Raw genomic sequence first — 25,265 nt, 5'->3', positions numbered from 1 at the left:
TGTTTTTTGTTTTTTGTTTTTTTTAAAGACGATCTTCATGTGTGGGGAGCTGTTCTTATTAGCATGTTGGTGTAGATTTACAATAGTGCTTGTTTTCAGCTTGGGCCTAAGGGCTTCTTTTCATTTTTGCTCTAAGTGATGCATGCAGAAATTTTCACAGAAGAAAGAGCTTGAAGCCTTCGTATCATTGGAACTGTAATTTTATTAAAGAGCCCAAGGCTTTAAAATGATGCCTGGAGAGACTTGTGTTTCTGGAGATTGTGCACAGGAACATGCACATACTTGGGTGACATCTCAGGCTCCCATCTCTTATTTGTCATGCATCCAGAGAACGATCTTGCAAATTGAATGATCTTGACTACAGACTGAACGTGACTTTTCAGGAACATGTGTTTCGAGGCTCGTGGGCAGAGATTGGATGGCCGGGCCACGTTGGAGGCTACTCTTCCCTCCTTCATGAGGCAAGGTGACTTGCTTCAGATTTATTTTCTGTCAGTATCACGTTAGGGTACACGGCAAGCTTAGAAAGGATCGCCTCGGCATGTAGAAGCAGAATGCTCATCGAGAGTCAGTTGGGTTCATCCTAAGAGGGTCCAGGGAAAATCACTAAGAATGGAAAGAGCTTGCTTGGAAGGCATTTTGAGGTAAGGAACCAGGGGAGGCGAGGCTGTGACACTTAGGAAGTGCGTCAGTCTGCTCAGGCTGCCATAACAAATACCACAGGCAGGGCGGCTTAAACACCACAAAGAAACATAGCCTCTCAGGGTTCTGGAGGGTAGAAAGCCAAGGTCAGAATGTGGGCAGAGTTGGTTTTTCTGTACTTCTCTTAGAGGCTGCCTTTTCCTTGCGTTTTCCCTGGGTATGTCTCTGTGTCCGAGTCTCTTCTTAGGAGGACATTGGTCCTTTTGGATGTTGGACTAGAACCCACCCACAGGACCTCATTTAATTTAATTACCTCTTTAAAAAAAGCATCTCCAGGGTCACCTGGGTGGCTCACTTGGTTAAGCATCCGACTTCAGGTCAGGTCATGATCTCACAGTTCATGGGTTCAAGCCCAGCATTGGGCTCTGTACTGACCGTGTGGAGCCTACTTTGGATCCTCTGTCTCCCTCTCTCTCTTCCCCTCCCCTGCTCTTCTCTCTCTCTCTCTGTCTCTCTCACTCTCTGAAAAATAAATAAACATTAAAACAAAAACAGTATCTCCAAGTCACATTCTGAGGGGTTGGGGTTAGCACTTGAACCTATGAGTTTTTCAGTTCACCCCATAATGGGAAGGATGTGAAGAAAGTGTAGAAAGAGATTATTCACCCTCCCTATAAGAACTTTCTTTTGAGATAAAAACAAACAAACGAACAACAGCAAAACAAAAACAAAAACAAAAAACAAGCGAAAACTTCCCTTGGCCTTGATAAGATGAATTAAGTGATGTTTCTCAAACCTAAGTTACTTGTGTAGAACTTTTGTCACTACTACCCAGACTTCATCAGCTCATGGTACCCTTAGTACCTTGGTAATTTTTTCACTGCGTCCTAGACCAAAGAAATATGGACCATTTCTTTGTTAGGTCCAAACAGCTCATTGAATATTTAGGTGCTACCAACTTAGCAGCCATTGGAAATTATAAAACCTATAAACTGAAAGCAGAACACTAGCATTTTTATTTTATTTTTAAATAACCACATTACCTACTAATGGGATACATGTGTCTGTTGGCCACCACACAGCTTCTTCAGTCTTGGAATCCGGTTGGACAGTGCCACCCTCATGTCTCACTCCTTGATTTTCATGCAATTCTTTTTTTTTTGTTTTATCGCAGCAACTGTCGAAGACTTGGCTTTGCAGGGATTATGATGTGATGGAAAAGAGTGTAGCGCCACCTAATGCTGAAACTGTGAAGTGTCTTGAATTTGGTAGTTCTCAGAGTAGTGCACTATTTCCCTGGGTATTTAAAAAAAAATGTTTTTAATGTTTATTTATTTTTGAGAGAGAGAGAGAGAGAGAGAGAGAGAGAGAAAGAGAGAGATAGAGAGTGAGTAAGGGAGGGACAGAGAGAGAGACACACAGAGAATCAGAAGCAGGCTTCAGGCTCTGAGCTGTCAGCACAGAGCCCGACACAGGGCTCGAACTCACAGACCACAAGATCATGTCCTTAGCCAAAGTCAGACACTTAACTGACTGAGCCACACAGGTGCCCCTCCCTGGGTATTTAAAAATGTGTCAGTGTCCTGGAAGTGTGTGCACAGTGGAGGGACCCCAGAACTATATTATTTACCAAATGTTTTCCTTTAATCTCACATTTTGAAATTTTATTTTCATGTTTATTTTTATTTTCATGTTTTTAAAAATTTATCTTCATGAATATTGATATCTCAGTCTCTCTATCATTAATAGATAATGAAATGCATATACCACCTAAAAATCATGTCCTTATATGATCAGTGGTTCCTATACTCTTAAGAAATAGTATTTATTAATTTAATGTTTTTTGACATTTATTCAGTTTTGAGAGACATAGAGTGACCGGGGGAGGGGCAGAGAGAGAGGGAGACATAGAATCCAAAGCAGGCTCCAAGCTCTGAGCTGTCAGCACAGAGCCCAACATGGGTCTCCAACCCACGAACCATGAGATCATGACCTGAGCTGAAGTCGGATGCTTAACCGACTAAGCCACCCAGGCACCCCAGCATTTATTAATTTAAAAGAACAAAATAATTGTTTTCATAATGTATTGGGTTTTTTCCCTCTAAATGTCTGATTCTTTTTTAATACTTTACTTTTTAGAGAAGTTTTGTTTATATTTTTTTAATTTTTTTTTAATGTTTATTTATTTTTGAGACAGAGAGAGACAGAGCATGAGTGGAGGAGGGTAGAAAGAGAGAGGAAGACATAGAATCTGAAGCAGGCTCCAGGCTCTGAGCTGTCAGCACAGAGCCCGACGTGGGGCTTGAACTCATGAGCTGTGCGGTCATGACCTGAGCTGAAGTCAGACACCCAACCGACTGAGCCACCCAGGTGCCCCTAGAGAAGTTTTAGGTGCACAGGAAAATTGAGAAGGCAAAGAGATTCCCCATGTACTTCTTGCTCTCCCACATGTACAGCCTCTGGAGCTGTCACCATCCCCCGTCAGAGTGGTACATTTGCTGTCACTGATGGACCTATACTGCACAACGCTCTCCCCCAAAGTCCCCCCCTTACACTAACGTTCACTGTCGGTGTTGTACATCCTTTGAGTTGGAGCAAATGCAGAGTGACCTGTATGCCTCATTATAGTATCCTATACAGTGCTTTCACTGCCTAAAATCCTTTGTACTCCCCCTTTTTAAGCATCTGATTGTTTGCTTTTATTTTAGGAACTTGAAATGCAGGCTCGAGCTCACGGACTTTCTCTCATCCCATCCACGGGCCTCTGCTCTCCAGATTTGGTGAATCGGATCATCAAGCAAGAACCCGCTCTTGAGAACTGCAGCCAAGACCTCCTTCAGCACCACGCAGACCTCCCTTGTACGACGACACTCGATCTCACAGATGGCACCATCACCTTCAACAACAACCTTGGAGCCGGGACCGAAAGCAACCAGGCCTATAGCGTCCCCACGAAAATGGGATCCAAACTGGAAGACATCCTGATGGATGACACTCTTTCTCCCGTTGGTGTAACTGACCCACTCCTTTCGTCGGTGTCTCCCGGAGCTTCCAAAGCCAGCAGCCGAAGGAGCAGCATGAGCATGGAAGAAACCGAGCATGCTTGTTAGCAGGCCCTCCCTGCTCTGCGCTGTCCAAAACTGCTTCCTTTCTTGATTCGTAGGTTTCATAATTTACCTGAAGGGGTTTTCTTGATAATTTTCCTTTAATATGAAAAATTTTTTTTCATGCTTTATCAATAGCCCAGGATATATTTTATTTTTAGAATTTTGTGAAACGGACTTGTATATTCTATTTTACAACTACAAATGCCTCCAAAGTATTGTACGATAAGTGTGCAGTATCTGTGAACTGAATTCACCCCGGACTCTAGCTTTCTGAGCAAGAGGATTTTTGCATCAGAGAAATTTCTGTCCATTTTTATCCAGGGGAGACTTGGTTTGAGATTTTTATGCCTGTGACATCTTTGGAAATTAAATGTCAAGTTTAATCGAAAGAATGTAAACCAACCAAATAAAAGAAACCCAGAGAGAAAGAGATTGAGGAAAGAGAAGAAGAAAAGAAATCCACACTAACCCTTTTTTTAATTTGTAAATGTATTGATTCATTGGTACTGCCTTAAAGATCCAGTACCGTTCTAACGCCATTTAGTCTTTCTGCTGCGAACTATTTAAGGCAATACAATATTCTGTAAAAGAAAAAAAAAAAAGTGCAACCAATTTTGTGAGGATTGTCTGGTTAGAAAATGTAACTGCTCTACCATACTTAGGTGCAAGTGAAATTGAAGGGTTAGAGACCAAGGATCTGAAACATGGGGTCTCATCTTGCTGTCCTTCACCCTCTGCTCTGATTACAGTTACCCTCATCCATGAGTGTGATTCTGTTTTCCCTAACCTATATTTTATTTTGAAAAGGAAATGCATGTCCTCTCAAAGGAACATATTGAGGAGCCCTGAAAGTTGTCCTATTTGTTTCTCCCCCCCCCGCCCCGCCCCTTCAATTTCACTTTTGATAAGAAAACCAAACTGGGCACATTTCTAATCAGCTTTCCTATTTTTATTTTTAAATTATGTTTTCCTGTTCATTTGATTTGTACAGATTCTTTATTATCATCGTTCTTTTCCATATGTTTGTATTAATTTGTAAGAGTATGCATCTTAAAATGGCAAGGTTTCAATATTTTTACAACTCACTCGTGGTTTTCCGCATTCTTTGTACACACGTGAAAGAAAACTTTTATGCAAGGTCTTGTGTTTCAAGAGAGCTTTGCGAATATTTTGTATATGACAGTCTCACTCAGAACTGTTTTTTCCACACATTTAAGGTGTAGTATTAATAGGTGAAAACCAGCTTTCTAGAGAGAATAAACTTGCATATTTATTTTTAGTGATATAAAAGTAGCAATATTCTTGGAGACTGATAACCATAGCGTTAATACGCCCATTGTAGTCACTTAAATTGGGGTTCATTTCAGCAGACTTGCTGAATTTTCTTGAAGGAGCGTAATACTGTGTTGGCAAATTACTGTTACTTGATAACAGTGTTTTAACAAGCAGCGACGTTGTAAGTTAGTCTCAGTGCATTATCTTGTGTAGTCCTATGCAATAATAGTATAGTGTTACATGTAATCTATCTGGCCTACGTGTTTTATACAGCTGACATACGGTGTTAAGAGCCAGGCTGTTGAATGGAATTTCTCAGTAGCAGCCTACAATTGAATAGCAAGGGGCATAAAGCATATCCATTCAGAATGAAGTGCCTTAAATATAGCAGTAGTCTTTTTTGGACTAGCACTGACTGAACTGTAATATAGGAGACAGTTTCAAGATGGTATCTATAGTCAAGAGGATCATGGAGCATGGTGCCTATGTAGACAATATAAGAGCTTCCAATTTTCCTTCAGATATTTTTAATATTAAATATATTTTAGTGACAGAGTGCCAACTTCTTTCATCAGGAAACCTTATTCAGGAGGTTTTTTTTTTTTTTTTTTTTTTTTAAAGAAAACGAGTTTAAATATCAAATCTGAATTGGTGGATGGGTATTGGATAGTTCAAAGCGAAGGTGTGATTGTCAGGTGTTTGAATGGATGGCTTCCATGAAAATAATCGACTGCATAGTTCCCATGCACGTCGGGCAACGAGAATCCTTGGAGACATCGATGATGCTATCAGTTTTATAGCTTTATTACTTAAGGGGGTAGGGAAAATTAATTCCCATTCTTTCAGTCCCCTCAATTGTATAGCTCTTTTCCTAGAATAGCGATGCAGATTTGCATGAACAGCTAACTGTACCATAGTGTTCATTGATACAATCATAGCATTGTCTGGTTTTCTCTTCATATATCTATGGGGGGAGGGGAGCCCGGTGAAGAAGTCAAAGATCGCGATGGTATGGTGCTTCTTTTCTTTAGCTGATTTTGAGGGTTCTTAAAAAATGGTGCAAGGTTGCGTAGCCCCTGGCCCAGGGAAGGTGACCAGGGCCAAGTGACCTCATAGAAAGCTCTGTTGAGAGGAAGCATGGCATCTTGTACCACTGTCCTGACTTTCGCAACTCCTGAGCTCACTGTTGCCTGCTTCCCCATCCCCCTCTTCTTAAGAGACAATTTCTGGGATTGGCGGGTGAGTAAGCCCAGGAGAATGCTGCAGCCTCGGGGGTGGTTTTATTTCTTTCTTTTTTGCCAAATCGAGTGTGGATTTGTTGTAGGGACTAGTTAAGCCAAGAAGCGGTGGTTTGGGGTCGCCGTTTGTGACGAGAGAATGATCCACACCACTCCCCCCATCCCCGAGAGCAGACTGGTGCCTCGGGGTTGGGCCTCCATGTGGAGGGACCAAAATGCCAAACTTGCCCACCTGCCTCTGGGTAAGGCAACGGAAACACCAAACCTTTTGACTTTGCCAAAAACCCTACAACCAACCTGGTCATACATAGGACAACAAAGTTCTTTCTGGTTGTTTTTTAAATAGTAAAGCAATAAGAACCAATAAAATACATAGGAAGTTAAGAGATGTAAAATAAAGCACAAAGGAATGCACTTATTAATATTTTTTTAAAATGCACTGGGGAAAAGTTGGTGTTGATAACAGTATATTAAAAAACCCTATGTCTTGAAAAAAATGACAAATGACTGTCTCTTGCGGACGCTTGGTACTGTAATGTTAATAATATAGTCACCTGCTGTTGGATGCAGCAATAATTTCTGTATGGTCCATAGCACTGTATATTATGGATCGATATTAATGTATCCAATGAAATAATTGAACTGTTGTTCTTGATAGCCTCATTAAAGCATTTGGTTTTTCACATAGTGGTGGCCAGTTTTTTTTAGTTAATTGACAATCTTGAATATTGCTTGCCTTATCAGGAATGGTAGCACACGTTTTCTTCTGATTTTACGAATAACAAATTGCATGAGAAATTTTAAAATGCCAGTAAGTACTTTTTTGGTTTTAAATGCCATTCTAAGATATTACTTTTTGGTTTTAAACATTTTTTGATTATGACTTGCACTCAGATGAACTATAATTATACAGCTTTTTTCCCCCTCTGAATTTGGGGGAGATTTTAAACTCCCAGATGCCAAGAATTCATTTTACATATAGGAGTTTTATTTAACATGTTTTAGTGAGAGGTGGCTTTACAAAAAGAGAAATTGTCGGAGAAGCCCTTGCATATTTACGAAAAAGATACTGGGTTTTTAAAATACAAATTTACAATAATGAAAGCTCAATATACCCAGGTTGCCAGCTCCTGGCTGTATTTTTTTTAAATACAGCACTTAGGAATCATTTGATAAATGTTGGATTTGACTTGGGAAGTGTCAGACAAAACATGTCTTTATTCCCCAGCTAGACCTTAAACTTCTGCCCTCTCTAAAACATTTTCTGGTTTAACCTCTGGAGAAAATGCGCAAGAAACTTCCTGTAATGCTTCTGATCTGATTGTCAGCTTTTTCTTAAATTTGATTTTTTTTCCCTTAAGTTGTAATATACAATAATCAAAACCTTTCTTTTTCAGAGTTATTTGAATTATTTATATTTCCCATAGAAATGTGATTGTGTGATGCCTTAAAAACGTGTAAAAATAGGAAGATTTCCTCTCTGAACAAGAGGTTTTCCGGGCAACGCCGAAAGCAGGTAAGTTGAAGGTTGAAGCTCTGTATCTCAGGATGTCTGCCTCAGAACCTTAACACTGACCTGTCATTTGCCTGTTCACATTCACTTCACAGTCTTCTTGGATCCTTCATCTGTAGCTTCCCCCTGCCGAAGGAAAAGAAAAGAACGCATACTGTGTGTTAGAGCACTGTTACCTGATCATCAGACATTTGCCTACAACCTGTATGACTTTCTTTCGTATTCACAGACTTACACATTTCTTAAATGTTTTCATTAAGCGAACCCTCGTAACAAAGAAGCGTATCTATGAAGTGACAAACCGTGGACTGTCAGCTAAATGTCCTGAATTTGACTCTTGTCTCTCTGCCCATTTCCAGCTTGTGATTTTGAGCAAGCTACTCAGCGCCTCAGTGCCTCAATTTCCTTTCTGTTCATTGGCCAATAACAATAGCTACCACGTGGGGGTCTTGTGAAGTCCATTCACAGTAACAGAGTGGAATTTTTGCTTGGCAGCATGTAGTAAATGCTCAGTAAATGGTAACTGCTTTTATGTTGTCGTCATCACCTTCATTATTAAAATGGAACGCGTTCCCTGGACTCCCTCAGGTCAATGTAGGTATCGGCGGTGGCATGCGCTGTTTGAAAAACGCTGCACGTTGGCACAGAGCTAATATTTGTGAGAACTGGCAAGGTGACAGAAGCCACAGGGTACATTAGAGAAGAGGACCTCACTGTATCTAAGACCCTGGATTAGATTATTTTAGAGAATAATAAACCCCATTTATCACCTTTTAAAAACATCATCAACACAAATGACCTAAAATTTAATTGGTATTAAATGTGTATAATCTGCACGTGTACCTCTGCCATGAGAATAATTACACTATACTATTCCCAGAAAATGTGCTCTGCTGAAGTTGAAATGTCTATTCTATTCCCTAGAGGATTAAACTTTTTAATCCTTTATGATACACACTGATGTTATGTATCTGAAGAGCGGTGTCTTGCCTATATCCTATCTGTTCACTTTCCTATCAATATTTAAATGATTTTCAGGTTTTTATTTTCAATTATACTTACATTTGATGACTTCTTTGGAATACCATCTGAGGAGTTAATCTTCATAATCCAGCCAACATAAATGAACCTTTAGAACTACCCTGTTTTTATTTTTTGTGTATGCCAAGATTTAATGCATAGCCAAGTAGCATGAGGAAAGCTCGTTTAACAGGAGTGTTGTAAAGTTAGATTTTCATTATATTTAGAGAGAGATGGTGATGATCTCTTAATTCTTTGCTGCCACATCTGAGGCTCAATAGCAATGGCTTCGTGTCTTCACCCATACTAACATGAATCCTTAATATACATCTTGTGCAGAATATAAATGAAGAAGCTTCCATTCCATTCCCAGTTTTCCCAAGAGGCATGTACCAAAAAAAAAAAAAAAAGTACATTTGCCATATTAAAATTGTCAAGCCTTTGTTTATACATAAAATTTAGACAAGGCTAATCTTATTTGTGTTCAATATTTATAGGTCTTTGGAGCCTATTACCTATCCCAGATATACTGGAAAGTAATATAACTATACGCAAATCCAAGTAAGTCTCAGCAACATTTCTAAATGGTAAAGGCAGTTTGCTTTTGAGAAATTTGCATTTTAAATTTCTAATTATGGAGTCAGTTGAAGTTATATCCAAATGGGTGCAATTGTCACTCAAAATGCCTTCCATATTATTCAGACAGCAAAATCTGTGTAGATAGAAACCACTAAACTAGTGTTTCCCAAACTTTGCTTTATGGAACTAGTTCCACAAGCTGTTCCAAAAGTTGCTTTGGGGAACAAGGGCTTGGAGGTTGGGGTCAGAAGCAAAATGCTGTATTTAATTTTGAGGACGTTAATGCTGGGGAATGCTGCAGTCAACGCATTTGACCAGTGTGTCTACTGAAAGACTTGTCACATTCGCAAATACGCTAATATGTCCTGAGAGTTTTCAGGATTGAGAATAGTTAGTATTTAATGTTTCACAATCTTATTTGACTACAGGATTTTGTCAGTATGTGTGTGTGTGTGTGTGTGTGTGTGTGTGTGTGTGTGTCTGTGTAAAACATTTGCTGGTGGTTCCAAAGGACAGAATTTGGGAAATTCCAGAGATTTTTCAGGAAATTATATAGAATTGATAAAAGATAATTTCTTTCATTCCCTAAGATAAGTATGCTTACATTTGTTTATTATTCTACAAGTAGAAACCATTGTCGCCAAAAGAAATTACTCCTGAATCAGCAAATTAGCTTAGGTTTGGAATTCCATTCAAAGTATAAAATTCCGGGTAGGGAAATTATTGCCATTAAAATATTATCATTCCTGAATTTCAGAAGTAAACTATGTTCTCATTTTCAATGGAAATGTAAATTCTCTTATGCTCACGTTCGATATACCTTTTCTATGACTGGTAAAAAGTAGTCCTTTAAACTGCGTGTCTCCCCCCCCCCCCCCCCCACTTAAATACAAATACCCAATGTTTGGGAAGTAGGATGGAGATCTTGGCTACTGTTCAATTGGTTTATAACTCTGGGTCCTGCTCATTGATTTTTGGTGGAAGGTAGTTAGGAAGAACTGTATGGTATTCAGAATTACATAGTCGTCTCAGTGATTTCTTTTTCGATGCAGGCAAATCCTAACATTTAGGTTATATCTCAGAAGTTCAGTGAATGGGTTGTAGGCCAACCCACACAAGCCACACCAATCATCATGTGTTTGGTAAATCATAGTTTTAAGATTGTTCAAGAATTGAAATACCCTAGATTACAAAGTCTGAGGGAAAACACATCTTTCTGTTCCTTACAAATGAGATCAGACACTTCTTTCATTCAACACCTTTTTAAAAGTATGTTTTTTTTCAGGCCCCACTCTTTGCCTGGAAAGAAATGGTGAATAGAGGAACTTTGCTTCGGTGGGACAGAGGAATTAGTTGGCTCATAGGACCACACAGTTTAAATGGTAAATGTAACTTCACATATACCTGAATTTAAGGGCTCAAAGGTATTCGATTGCCCTGTCCTTCATTTTCTTGATTCTCTACTCCTCTCTGCAGGTGAGTCTTCTCATCTAGACCCCAAAGTCTACAAAGTCCAGTCGAAAACCAGTACCTCTTTCCCAGTGTCCATGGTCAAGTCCCCGTATCAGTTCTGGTCAGTCCTATTGAGAGTAAGATCACCCTGGCAGGAAGATGGAACATGCCAATTGGCTAGGTCTGGATCACATGGTCCACTCCACTAGATTCCCTCGGTGGCACCTAAACCCCGGGGTCCGAGGGAAAGGAGAGTGGGGTTGATTCGCCTAGACTGCAAGGGGGTGATGCTACTCCTAAAATGGGGAGGAGACTCTGGGCAGGCAAAACCACAAGCATTCATTATTGTAGCTCTCAAAAGTTTTGGTCAAGCTCTACCTTTGCCAGTCTCTTGCTTCTCTTGGGTGCATCAATTTGGGACTTTTTCCCTCTCTACTTTAATGGCAGGATGGTGGAAAGGGAAGGGTAGAAGGTGTTGAATCCCTTTAGTTGTATCTCCCTCCTCTCCATTTGTGGCTACAGTTTCAGAAATAATTCTCCAGCTCTCACCTCCAGTCCCTACTCAGTCCTCTACCATGTGGACATCCTAGGACCCCAGTGCTTCCATAAGATGTTGAGGGCGCTCACAAAGCACAAGTTCCTCCAAATACCCAAGAACTCTTACTTCCATCATTCCCAAAGCCCACTCGGCTGTCAGGGTATTTTCACTTGCACCAAACTTTTCATTTGGCTCAAACTGAAAAGAGGGATTTACTGGTCACGTAACAAAAAACCTGCATGGATGAAACTCAGAACAGTGACCTCAGGTATTCAAATGACAGTGTCATGAATGGTGTGCTGTCTCCTACTCACCCCTGCTCTGCTCTCTATTGGCTGTATTCTCATGCAAGCTGTCTCTGGGAGACGGCAGAATGACTGATAGCCCCACACTTCCCCTTGCAGTTTTATCAACTAGCATGGAAAAGGTGTCTCTCTCCTTCCAGAGTCTCCTTAACCCACGTTAGCCAGTGTGCTTATTCCTGGACCAATCACTGTTGCCAGGAGATGGAACAGACTGCTAGGTCATGCCTCATCATATTTCCCCCCATCGAGCCAGATGGACTCTGTCCCTCTGCAGGGAAAAGAGACAGGCTGAAAGCTGAGAAGGCCACCATTTCCTCCTTTGGCCCTTGTTCAGGTCTCCTTGCTGTCTGTGGGTGTCTACTATACAAAGTCAACATCTGACTTTGTATAATAAGTTAGGGTTCAGGTTAAATTTTACCTCTTCAGAGATGAGGGCACTGACCACCTTTCAGAAAGGAAGCTTCATTTGTATTTTCTTAACACACCATCTTGTTTATTTTCTTCATAGCCTATTTGTTCTTCTCTTCCTCCCTGTCCTGTTCTACCTTTTCCTCCACCTCGTCCTCCTTTCCTTAAACAAATGAGCTGCTTTCCTGTCACTTGTATGTAAAATCATCAGATTCGCAATCAGTAGAAAAGTACTGGCAATTTTTGCCACCATGTTATCAGTAAAGATGTAGTCTTTTTAAAAAGTAGCATGAAACATAAGTAAGATTGGAAAAGAGTACTAGGTTAAAAGAGTCTGTTTGCTAAACTGTAGAAATAGCTGGTCACAAGGGTGGTCACCACATCCTCTTCATGAGAGTTCTTGGGAGAGTTCAAGCTCCATATGAATTAAATAATGTAACTTTAACTGGCCCAAATGTCCTCTTCACTATTTTGATGATAGACTTTCTCAAGTGTACTATTCCCTGCTTTTTGAAACAGAATATAAAGAATATAAGTTTACCTGAGCTTGATGGCACAAGGTCATCTTGAAGATCATCATTTCATTGAGCTGTAAGACATTCATGTCCTTGGGGGCTTCAGAGATGGAACAGAGGTTGTGGTCCCTGTATTAAGAGGTGCTAGCGGGGCACCTGGGTGGCTCAGGTGATTGAGCGTCCAACTCTTGATTTTGGCTCAGGTCATGATCTCGTGGTTTGTGAGTTCGGGCCCCACATGGGGCTCTGCACTGACAGTGTGGAACCTGCTTGGAATTCTCTCTCTCCCTCTCTCTACCCCTCCCCACTCCTCTCTCTCTCTCTCTCTTTCTCTTTCTCTCCCCCCCACAAAATAAATAAACTTAAAAAAAAAGCGGTGCTAAAGATGATACTCTTACCCTGTCTTGTTTCCTCCCCAACCCCTTCCAATTCACTGCTGTGGCTCTGCCATTGGTTTGGGAGAACTGCTAATCTGGTTAAGCTATTTACAGTTAACAGAATTGTGTCTTGGGCCGTGTATGAAGATCTGGGCATTCTTCTTAGGTGCTGTACATCGGCTTTCCTGCTTTGATTATGGCTGTGAAGAGAAGTTTTTCTCCTCCTCTCCTATTCCCCGCTGGGATTTAGCTAACAGAAGTTACTGGCTTTGTGACTTGCTTAGACAAGTGCTACTATGGTTAGAAACACAGGCCAGAGTGCTTGGGATCCTGGGGTTCTGTTTCGCTCTGCCCCTCATAAACCATTCTTCTTTCTGTCCTTGGCAAGAGTTTCACTAAATTAGTCCAACTCAGACTATGACAGTGGTCAGTGAATCTCTCTGGGAAGAACCAGGTAGTAAATACCGTAGGCTTTGTGGACCTACAGGGAAAAAAAAATCAAGGATATTATGTTGGTACTTAAATGAGAAGAGGGAAAATAAATTGCCACAAGTTTTATTTACATTAATGAGTTTCAAGGGATAATAACAATAATTGAGTACAATTTTTGCAACACACTTGTAATCATGAGACTAATGAAGTTTTGGGAGGGAGGTAATAACATTTTGCTTAAATTGGGGTTCATTGTTAGTGTTCTCTAGCATCAAACTGATTGTAAGTGTTCATCTGTAAAAGCCATGTTAGCTCTTGAGCTATTCAAGAATAGGGTGGTGCCGGAGTTGGACCATAGTTTCTCGACCCCTGTGGCATAAGCTGATAATAGTCCCCCAATACCTATTTTTTTCTTTCTCCTTTCAGTGATATAATGCTCTAGATTTTAGCTCAGCTCATAGCCACATTGCTGGGTTCCTTTTCTTTCAAGTTCCCTCGCAACTCCATGGGACCAGGTCGTTCAATGCCAGATGATAAGATGTGAACAGCCCTCCATTCCTGGCCAGGAAGTAGTAGATGTCCAGATGACTATGGCCAACCTGCCCCACCAGCCCTGGACCTTTCATCTCTGGACTGTCGTGTGAAAAAGAAACTTATTTAAAGTATGTATTCTGAGATTTTGTTGTATAGTTGTATTTGCAAATACTGTATACTATATATGCTCTACAATTAAAAGGAAGAAATGTTTTCTCTCCTCTTTTTACTTTCCATCCTCTTTTTCCTTCTCTTCTTCTTCATCCTTTGCTTCAATGACATTATTTTTAGGACTTTCACCCTTTCCTCCTGGCCTTCCTACTCAAGTCATTTAAATCATTGAGTTCTTTTTTTTTTTTCTTGCTTAAGCAAAACCAAATTAAATTCCCTTTGCAAAAGTTTGAATGAGAATTGTTGAGTAGAATTTAAAAGCTACCTAAGGATTTGGTGTGTTACTAAAATGAAGCTCCTGAGATGAAGTTACTCTTTTATAATAGTGAGAAGCAAAACAAATTTGGCAAAATGTATCTTACCTCAGTTAGTGAAACCTTCAGGCCCATTTTATCTGTTTACGGGAATTATTATAAAAGTCTGGATAATAACCTTGAATATTTCTTTGGTTGTCAGCTGAACGTTAATCCTATCCTGTTGGAGATGAGAACCTGCTGAGCACATTGTGTTACACACACACACACACACACACACACACACACACACTGCACAAAACTGAAAATCATACAAGAGGCACTGAAACTAGTACAAATGCTGTTGTCTGTGCTCTGATTTACTGCAGGAAAAGAAGGCTGTAAAGGCACGTTTCTCCTCCTTTTTTTAAGGCTGTGGGAAATGTGATGATGTCTTAGAAAAATAATTTTAGTGTTCTGAGGCTCAGTTTCCTCATCTAGATGAGGGTAAAAGTGCCCATCTCAGAGGGCTGGGGTGAGGGCTAATGAGAGAAAATGGAAAATACCCATACTTTCACACCTGGTCACACCTGATGGCTATTGTTATTTTCTCTCTGGTTGCACTTATACGACAGTGTTTTCTTTTGAGCAAGAGTTGTCTTTTCTCCGTAAAGCAAAAACAAAAACAAAAACTCCATTATTAGCCAACATAACCTAGTGGCTATATGAAGCCCCAACTGCATTTGGTCATAGTGTTTGAAATGGTATGAGATGTCAAATTTTGTTTTTGTTATCTTTTAAACAGAGCTTCTTGAGGAAAAAGGCTGGTAGTTGGTGGTTGGCTTTGTTGTTGTTGTTGTTGTTGTTTTTGGAGACAGAGTGCAAGAGAGGGAGAAACAGAGAGAGGGGGACAGAGGATCTGAAGCGGGTCTTTGCTGACAGCAGAGAGCCCAATGTGGGGTTTAAACTCATGAACTGTAAGATCATGACCTGAGCTGAAGTAAGACCCTCAATCGACTGAGCCATCCAGTGCCCTAGTTGGTTTTCTTTTATCAAAAATGCTAATAGGACACTCTCTAGGTTTGCAAATTTTTCTATACAACCCACACAAGTTCTATCCCATAGCAGACTTTATAATGTGATTAAGATCATGGTTGCTGGAGACAGACTTGTCATGAGGGGCAAGATCTCTAATATCTGCTTTACCTCTTTTTCCTCACGTGTAAAATGTCAGTAAATAACATTCCTTATATCGCAGTGTGGGACTAGCAGAATCAATACATATCAAAGAGTCAGTGCCTGTTACAGACTAACATTCAGTAACTGTTAGCTCTTACTGTGCCACGGACGCTGAGTTTCTTTGTTTTTTCTTGGATGGACCTTCTGTTCTAGCAATAGGTAGCTCCAGCTCATTACTTTTCTGGTGTTTTGCTTCTTTCTGGTTCCCAACGGTAGCACTTATCTATTGCTTCATTAAAAAAAAAAAAAAAAAAAACACACAAAATTATGGTGCAAAACAAAAAGCATTTTGTTATGCTCACAGATTCTGTAGGTCAGGAATTTGGACAGGACATAGCTGAGATGGCTTGTGTTTTCTCTGTTCGTGATGACTGGGGCTTCAGCTGGGAAGATTCCAGCGACTGGTAGTGACTCAGTAGCCCAAGGCTAGAATCATTTGGAGCTTCTTCACTCACAAGTCTGGCGCCTGGGCCGTGTGACTCAAATACTTGGCTCGGCTGGGACCGTTGACCAAAGTGCCCACACGTGGCATTTCCATGTGGCTTCGGTTTCCCCAGCATGGTGGGTCGTTTCTGAGAAGGAGCACCCCAAGAGGAAGTATTTCAAAAAACCCAGACAAAAACTGCATGGCTTTGTGTGACCTGGCCTCAAAAGTCAACAAATGTTGCTTCTGCTCTGCCGATGGCAGCAATCACAAGTTTTCTCTGATTCCAGGAGAGGGGACATGGACGCCGCTCTGGAAGGCAGAAGGGTTGAGGAGCTGAAGTCTTATTCTCTTTTTTAAAGCCTTTATTCCTATAGTGGCGCCTGGGTGGTTCAGTCCGTGGAGCATTCAACTCTTGATTTTGTATCGGGTCATGATTCCAGGGTGGTGGGATCTAGCCCCACGTTGGGGTCCATGCTGAGTGTGGAACCTGCTTAAAATTCTCTCTCTCTCTCTCTCTCTCTCTCTCTCTCTCTCTCTGCCCCCCCCCTCCTCTCCCACTTGCTCTCTCTCTCTCTCTCAAATTAAGGGGAAAAGATCCTATAAATATGGCTCTGTTTGGAGCTTTTTACTCAAGTTCTGTGAGTGTCCCTAGTCTTCCCTGGTTTCTGTGTACCCTTGACTAATCCCAACCTGTAGGATTTGGACTCTAGAGCATCCTTCTGTCAACCTTCACTTGCTCCTTCCACAGCCCGGATAGAATTCCCTGTCACTGCCCACTCCCCAGCCCTGCCTCCTTCCTCCTTTCTTTGCTTCAGCTCATCTGCCTATGGAAGACTCATTGGGTGGAAAAATATTTTTTTATAATACTAGCCCAACTTTCCCACTTCCTCCTTGGTCTGTCCACAACTTGCTGAAGCTCAACTATCCTGTGCTTCTGGACTCAGAAAAGGGAGGCATTTTCAGAAAGTAGAAAAGAGAGGAGGCTCTTCATAGGAAAATAGAAAAGATTATCACTGGATAGGACAAATATTTGGATACAAAGACTCCCTGGTTAGTGGGGAAGAGAAGGTCAGAGGGAGAATAACGAGAACAAAGATAGGAGTGATACCAGAAAGGCCCTGTGCAGTGTTACTTCTTTGGTTGAAGCCTGGGGAGATGGCAAAAATCACAAGTAGTTTTATGGATCTGAAAACAGAGGAGGCATGAAGCTCTTCCCAGTTGAGTTCCTGGAGAGGTAGCAGTGCTCTAGAAGAAAACATGACGACCGGAGCACTGAGGTAGGATGGGGCCTAGACGCTTAGCACACCACTAGGAAGACCTGGAATTGAAGAAGGAAACAACCAATCATAGAAGGATCTTGTAGAGGAGGATAAGAAAAGACTCACCAGTAACCCACATGGGCCCATTGCCAAGGACCAGAGAAAATGCCATGGAGGACAGGGTGCTCCCAGAGCCTCTTTTCTACAGACTCACATGAAACTTAGACAAAACCCCATGGGAAAAGGAAGCAGATGACCTGCACATAACGAAGATGAGCCTTCTACCTCCTTAAGAGGAGGTGATAGACTCAAATGAGAAACTAAATCTTGTTTTAGAAAAATGAAACAAGTTCTATTTTTTTTTCTTAAATTTTTGCCCACCTAGATACATGTACTGCAATCCATGCTCACTATATATATTCACTGTCTCATACTGAAGTTTCTGGGGAGAGGTGAACGTATGCAGTAAAATTTTATAAGGCACTGAGGGTTTTTTTTTTATAATCAGTTCTCATTTTTGTTGGAGTTTTATTATATATTGCATTTCTGTCAAATACATTGATAGGGACTTAGCTGTTGATTAAGCAGAAATGGTGAATGAGAGTTACCATTCATTCATTTAAACCTTTCTGAGCAACTACTCTATATCAAACATTGTTTTAAGTGGAGTTAGCACAGGTAGAAAGGCCAGAGTCTTTGCCCTTGAAAATGAAGCTTACCTTCTAACAGCTTTAGAACAGACATGATTTTTTGATGTCATCACTAGGTTTTATGTCCCCACATATAAATGTGGGGGATCTGATCTGAACTTCTTCCTCCAAACACATAATGATAGTCCCCACGGCAGTTCCCTTCATCGGTAGTTTGGTCAACAGAGTCCAGAGAAAGGCTTGAAACACACATGCACACATGCATCCACACACACCATCTTTTTATTCTGTGGTAGGGCGTGTTGTCATTGCATGATATATTTAGACAAAAACCGCTTACTTTAGAATGATCTTTGTTCACACGAAATCTGCAGAAATAAATAGTATTACTGATTTCTTCTTTTGTTTGATGTCAGCGTGAGATATTTATTAAGAAAATGCGCTGGCTGTAATGTCACCTTAATTATAGTATGAGAAGGCTTAATGAAGGCAAATTCCCCTTTATAGCTTTAGGCTTTAATGCCACTAGGCTCTTCTGTTTATTCCAATGAATTGCATTCTGGCGCCCACGATCTCATGTAACAAATGCATAACTAATGTGACATTCACACAAAACATCGCATTAGTTCCATACGATCAGTTCTATTCCAGTGAACACCAAACCAAATCATGTTATTGTAATGTGAGTTGTGATTTAATACTCTAATTTGTAGGTAGTTTTGTCTGAATCTAGCATTATTTACACCACTCACAGTGGTTTCTAAGACATACTAGATGCCTACTTTATTTGGCTTGGCTACCTTCCCTCCCACAATAGACACACCCCAAAAAATATATCGAATAGTACTGTATTCTGGTACTGAATGTGTTCTCAACTATCTTCCTACCAGGTTCAAAATTACTGTGTGCGAATAGTTGGCTGTTTCAATAATTCAAAAATTCCCATAAGGTAACATGCTTTGAAGTTTGGAGAACTAAGAATTATGGAAGAGACTATCATCCAGCCCAGGAAAACGTAATAGTTGTGTAATATTACTTATAAAGTAAGGTCAAGGTCATTCTGAAGATGACTTCAGTCAATATATTTTGAAATAAGGCATTCTCGGGCACCTGGGTGGGGCAGTTGGTTGAGCATCTGACTCTTGGTTTTGGCTCAAGTCTTGATCTCGCAGTTTCATGAGTTTGAGCCCTGCGTCAGCCTCTGTGCTGAGTGGGGAGTCTGCTTGGGTGGGATTCTGTCTCTCCTGCTTTCTGCCCCTCCCCCACTCCCAGTGTCTCTGACTCTCTCAAATAAATAAAACACTTTAAAAAAAAAGTTTGAAGTAAGGCTCACTTGTATCCTTCAGTCTTCAACTTAATTGTTAACCTCCTAAGAAGGCTTTGACTACCCTATTTAACACAGCCCCCTCTGTCTCGCTCACTATCACGTCACCCCATGTGGCCGTATCTGGTACCTGTCTATCTGTTCTCCCTTTTTCCTTAGTGATAAATTATTGCATAATTTCCAGGTGGGCAAATGACCACCTAGAATGAAGGCTATACATTCCAGGTTCTTTTGCAGCCATGGAATACAGCAGACTCCGAGGAGACTATGAGGAGACGAAAGCATCTTTAAGTGGGTGAGGTATGGTCCTCTTCGTGCCTTTGTCCTTCATTTAGTCGCCATGGCTGGGACTCAGGCCAGCCTTCCTGGACCACGCAGTAGAAGCCCTGTGTTTAGGATGGTGAACAAATCTAGGTCCCTGATGAATTCATGAAGCTGCTTTACTCCTTTGGAAGGAACTCCTCTAATGTGAAAGGAGAAATTAACTTTTGAAACCGTGATCATCGTTTAACATATATAGTAACTTGTCCAGCATATTAACCTGAACCCACCAGGGGGAAGAGGTACTGATCCATCAGAATAGATGCCAGTGTCAAAAAAACTCACTCTAGCTGAATCACAGCTTTGGTTAAAGCAAAATGAGTTTGAGTCTTCTGTCACTTGTAGCTAAACCTAATTTCCAGTAATATACTCTCCTTCTTTTTAACCCTGTTAGCGTCTGTGATTATCCCTTCATTGTTTTACTTAATTAACGATCTTTCCCTCCCCTTAACATCTAATCTCTGTGAGGGCAGAGAATGCCTCTGGGGTTTGCTGCTGGAACACAACTTTGTTGAATGTGGAAAGAATGAATGAACTAATTCTTTAATTTTTTATTGCGAGATACAATATTTTGGGATTTGCAGATCTGGAGGAGTGAAAAGAATTCTATTTGGAGGACTAGGGTTGGCAGTGCAATTGACAAAAGTTTTTTTTTTTTTTCTTCTGACTTGGAAAAAAAAAACCTGATGAAATTAGTGGTAGATAAAAATTCATTTCTCGCTTCTAACAAGGAATCACAAACAATGGAGGACATATAAATAGAGTAGCAGCTTTATTAATAATACTTTCCTACTCCATTCGTGATCTTTTGATGACAACCCTACCGGAGGCACTCTTTATCAGGCACTAAAGCAATTTAGATGCTGTCACATGCCTTTCTTGATATATACGTATTAGACATAAAGCAGTTTTCTGTTCTTTAGCTTATTTTAGTATATAATTAAAACTCTGACTGTCTGCTACTAAGCAACGGAGCATGGCAGAGGTTGATCACATGCTATCACAAAGATAGAAAGAGGAAAAATAATAAAAATAATCATACCCATTCCTGTAATCAGCCTTCAGATCTTAATTATGTTTTAACTCCTTTGTTATGCCAAAGGCAATGCCTATTGGCATTTAAAGGACACTCTTACTTTTCTGCCTCAGTTCAATCTAGTTGTTTCATTTGGATCCTAGTCCATTTATGGAATCCTTCTGGGGACATTTAAGGTCACAAAGGATGATAGAAAACAGATAGGAGTCTGGAGGTTTGGGTTCCATTCAGCCCCAAACCTGGTCAGGTGTGCGCAGGGAAGCAGCCAGATTCTAAACTGAAGGAAAGAGGGGTGGGGTGAGGGTGCATGCAAGGCTGAACGTGGGGGGAGGGAGGCATTGGTAAGTGAGCAAGTGCGTGCATACCCAAAACAGCCCTTTACCACCTTTCTCCCTGGCTCGTGGTCTGACCTCTGAAGTTTCAGTTGTGTATTTCACTCTCCTTCTAAAGATGCCTTTTTCTCAGACTCTTAACTTTTATATGAGTGGTATTTCTGTAGAGTTGTGAGATGCACCGGTTTTGAAGGATATGTGTTCAGAGGGAATAGCTCTTGCTCTGCTCTGGCCCCCACCTCCCTCAACTCTCCAAAAGACTTCTGAATATGAACTTTATTCATTCACTCATTCACTCTTCCATTCGCTCGTGAATAACTTCTGAGTCCTTATTTTAGGTCACTCCCTATTCCACACGTTAGGGCTATAATCGTGGGCAAAACCGATGCCTCTTACAAAGCCCCGGTTCCATAGGAAAGACGGCCAATAATTAAGAAAAGCTTTTTTGAAGGCAGTAAGGATTTACCATGTGTTGAGCTCTCCCTATGCCAAACACCACAGTCTTGTGATGCCGTTTACTCTTCAGCTAACAACAGAGGTATAGAGGATGCAGGAGACGGGCAGGAGACGAACCCTCTGTCACTTCCTAGCTGTGTCATCTTTAGCAAGTTAATCTCCACTTGCCTGAATTTTCTTATCTGGAGAATGGGGGTTCTATCTTTTGGGCTGTTGGGAGAATAATTATTTAATGTATCTGTAGCTTTTAGAACAGTGCTCGGCAGTTGTACATGGGTCCAATTTTAAAGATAAACAAACCGAAGCATAGATGAAACAACCTGACCCAGTCCATTCAGCTAATGAAAAGCAGGAACCAAACTTCCAACTGAAGTCTGTACGTCTACGTACTGTCTACCCTTAATAGTTCTGTTTTGTTCTGCCAAAGTTTCCTAACTTCTTGGAGAATCACTTCCTGCACCTGCAATCTGGGCATGATAACACGAAACTCTCTCCCTTGCAGTGTGTTGTGAGATTTGCCTGTGAGGACGAATTTGAAAGTTCTTTAAACACTGTAAAGCATCATGGAAAATACAAATTGCTATTATTGTTATTATTATTATTACTGATGTGTGTTGTTACATTCCACATTTCAGTGTTGCCTGTGATGAGTTTTATTTGCATATTTGTCAGATAAGACTTTCTGCTTTATCTTTCCTGTATATTATAAGACCTTTAGGGGTGATTGGGTGCCTCAGTCAGTTAAGCGTCCAACTCTTGGTTTCAGCTCAGGTCATCATCTTGTGGTTCATGGATCAAGGCCTGCGTTGGGCTCTGTGCTGACAGTGCAGACCCTGCTTGGAATTCTCTGTGTCTCTCTCTCTCTCTCTCTCAAAATAAATAAATAAACATTTAAAAAGAAAAAAAACATGTAACCCGCCTGAGAGTCTCCTTGCCGCCTCCTGATGGTTCATTTGTTGCTCATTCCACTTTGACAAAACAATCCCTTCTGTCACTTCTCCTCTAGATGGAAGAGAAAATACAGAAGAGAGGAACCTGATGCCATCTAATGTTTCGGATACTTGCCAGATGATGTTCTAATGTTCTGTGAAAGTTTTAGTTCGGGTGGTGGGTGAAAACATTCAAACTGTTGGCCAAAAGCATGGGACCAGAATCTGACTTACATAAGGCTAACCAAAGGAGGCTTCACTGAAAGGAAAGAGCGACAGCTTGGCCAATCCACAATAGCCAGCCTCTTTCAGGAAATGAAGTTATCCTCCTTGGTAGCAGGCTTGACCTCCTGAGGGTTCCAGATAACTTAACATGGCCAATTCTATACTGTAGCTTGGGAAATGTTTCATCTGGAGAAATGGCTCCCCAGGAAGAAACAATGTGATTTCTGTAACTTAATTTAAGGAATCACCTGTTGAATCAGATTTATGGAAATCAATACAAGTCTTTCTCTCCATGTAAGCATGAGGAGGGCTATTTAAATGTCCCTCTTTTCCAAAGTCACTCATTCTCCGACACCCATTTACGACCACACCACCAAAAGATTTCTGACCATGTTAGATGTTCCAGAGCCCAGACCTTGTTACTTTCTTTTGGAGGGAGCATAGGGAGAGATGATGATTGGCAACTCTTAAGGACATCCAAGGAGATGAAGAAGATCTGGAGTTAAGGGGGACAGGAAAAGCTGATTGAAAACAATTAGCTAGATTAGGAAAACCCAAAAGAGTATATTTACGTGCTGGTATCTCTGCATTTGAACTATTTAAATTCATGGTGGGAGGTGAGCAAGAAGAAAGAATTCTTGAGGGTGCATGATAGTCTGCTCCATTCTTTTTCTTTTTCTTTTTCTTTTTCTTTTTCTTTTGCTTAATACAGTCTTCCTGCATACTAAGAAACTGAAGCTGATATGACCTCTTGTCTTTGTCCTTCTCGCCATACCTGAGCTCTTCTCCTCATAGGCCGACTGGTCTCTCAGTCATCTTTATGCCTAAAGACCCTCCATTGTCTGCCACAGAAAGAGAGAGCATGTGTAGAGGAGATTGAAAGGCCCCAGTGTAACTGGTCAGCATCAGCCAATGAACCAGCTCTGTTGGAATCAGATGTCTGTCCCTGACCTGATCAGCTCTGAGGGGGACAGAATAAACTTTTGAGACTTGTTCTTATTGATAAAGTAGTTGCAGATTGGGGAAAGCTTTCCAAAATTTTCCTATTTTTGCTAGTCTCTGGGCTTTTATTTTCCACGCCATGGGTCTAACTCCCATTACCTCTGGTCTCAACTGCACCTTGCAGATAGTTAACATGAGTTATATTGTCATACTTAATATTTATTCATGACTTTCTTAACTGTAGCAGTGTCCAGACTACTTTTAAAAATAGCCATTGGTTGGGGCGCCTGGGTGGCTCAGCCGGTTAAGCGTCCGACTTCAACCCAGGTCACGATCTCGCGGTCCATGAGTTCGAGCCCCACGTCGGGCTCTGGGCTGATGGCTCGGAGCCTGGAGCCTGCTTCCGATTCTGTGTCTCCCTCTCTCTCTGCCCCTCCCCTGTTCATGCTCTGTCTCTCTCTGCCTCAAAAATAAATAAACGTTAAAAACAAATTTAAAAAAAAATAGCCATTGGTCTCTGTGAGTGGAGGAGCTGGGAATCTTACACACCAGAGTTTCTCTGTTAACCATAGCCAGCCATGGGCACCCTCAGCCTGACACCTAAAAGCAGATTTACATGTACGTCTGTGTTTCATGCTTCTAGTTAATCTGTGCGGTCCCCCTATACTTAAAGTACTACGAGGAGCAACAGAATTTCTATCCTCAGGGAGTCTTAATCTCCTTGATTATGACAGATCTAAGATTTTAATGTTTTCTCCAAGCTCAGCTGTGCAGTGGATAAACTGACTCCTTGAAACAAAAGATTTCCTTCAGGAGCAACTTCTATTACAAGTGCACGTAAAAGTTTTAGCTACTCTCTTGCTCGCCTCCTCTCCTTTTGGGGTGGTGCCTAGTGGTTGGCTACCACTCAGGAAAGCTTTCTAATTGTAGGCACTAGCTGAGCCAAAAGGCCATGTTTTCGCTTTAGGGTAAACTTGTTAAAATTGGGCACTCCGCCAGGGTCATCCATCTAAGAACATTGTGAAAGCGCCTTACGGTTGTTCATCCAGCTACGGTCTAATTAATTTTCAAATGGACAAAGTAGCTTCTTGGGCCATGTAACAAGCATTTTCTTTCATTTAAGCGAAGCTGGATTTGGCTCCGAGCAGGGTCACGAGAAATTCTAATGGCTTCTTCTCTTCTTTGTGTGTCCTCAGGAGAGCTTGCGTTGATGTCAACAAAGCAAGATTTGTGCTCCGGGCAATCGGAGTAGAATCAGTTTCCAGAGAGCCAAGTTCTTTGACTTCCCCTAGAAGGAAAGGGTATGGAATTGAGCATATGGGAAGGCTCTCTAAACCCTTTTACATTATTGGATTTAGCTACGCTCACATAATGAAATTGTTGAGATTGTTTAAACCTTCTGCAGGGACTTCTGTTAGCAGAGAAGAAACTTGTACTAAAGCCATAAGAAGATTGTGTTATAGATATAATGGAATCTTTTTTATCTTTTGCCTGGTTTTCTGTAGAGGGCTGACATTTTTTTCTGGGCATGAAGCCAAAGGTCTATTTAATTTCTCAAAATTTCCCATGGTCACTAATACTGTCCCCCTGATGGCAGTTTCATAAATTTATAAATAAAGACAAAGCCATTAGAAAGGTTGTGAATCCTTGCAATTAACTTCAAACAACATTTAGAAGCTTTTTTTTTTTAAGGTGCTTTTTTGCTCAGTAAACAAACACCTAGAGAAAACATGCTCTTGATTTGTCAGTTCATTTTTCACTGATAGTCCCTAAATTCCAATAAAAT

General features: G+C 40.9%; 1 protein-coding gene across 10 annotated transcripts in view; it reads left to right on the top strand.

Annotated features, from left to right (window-relative positions):
- Positions 1–6,949, top strand: part of MITF (melanocyte inducing transcription factor) — a 223,516-nt gene extending 216,567 nt beyond the window's left edge. For all 10 annotated transcript variants that reach the window (XM_058728819.1, XM_058728818.1, XM_058728821.1 and 7 more), the window contains one exon: positions 3,351–6,949. In XM_058728819.1, the coding sequence (XP_058584802.1) occupies positions 3,351–3,752 (402 nt within the window). In that variant the 3' untranslated portion in view covers positions 3,753–6,949. The remainder of the gene's footprint in view (positions 1–3,350) is intronic.
- The last annotated feature ends 18,316 nt before the right edge of the window (positions 6,950–25,265 follow it).

Source organism: Neofelis nebulosa, chromosome 4, assembly GCF_028018385.1.
Source record: "Neofelis nebulosa isolate mNeoNeb1 chromosome 4, mNeoNeb1.pri, whole genome shotgun sequence".
In the NCBI taxonomy this organism is placed as follows: domain Eukaryota; kingdom Metazoa; phylum Chordata; class Mammalia; order Carnivora; family Felidae; genus Neofelis; species Neofelis nebulosa.
This window is presented reverse-complemented; position numbering and strand designations above follow the sequence as displayed.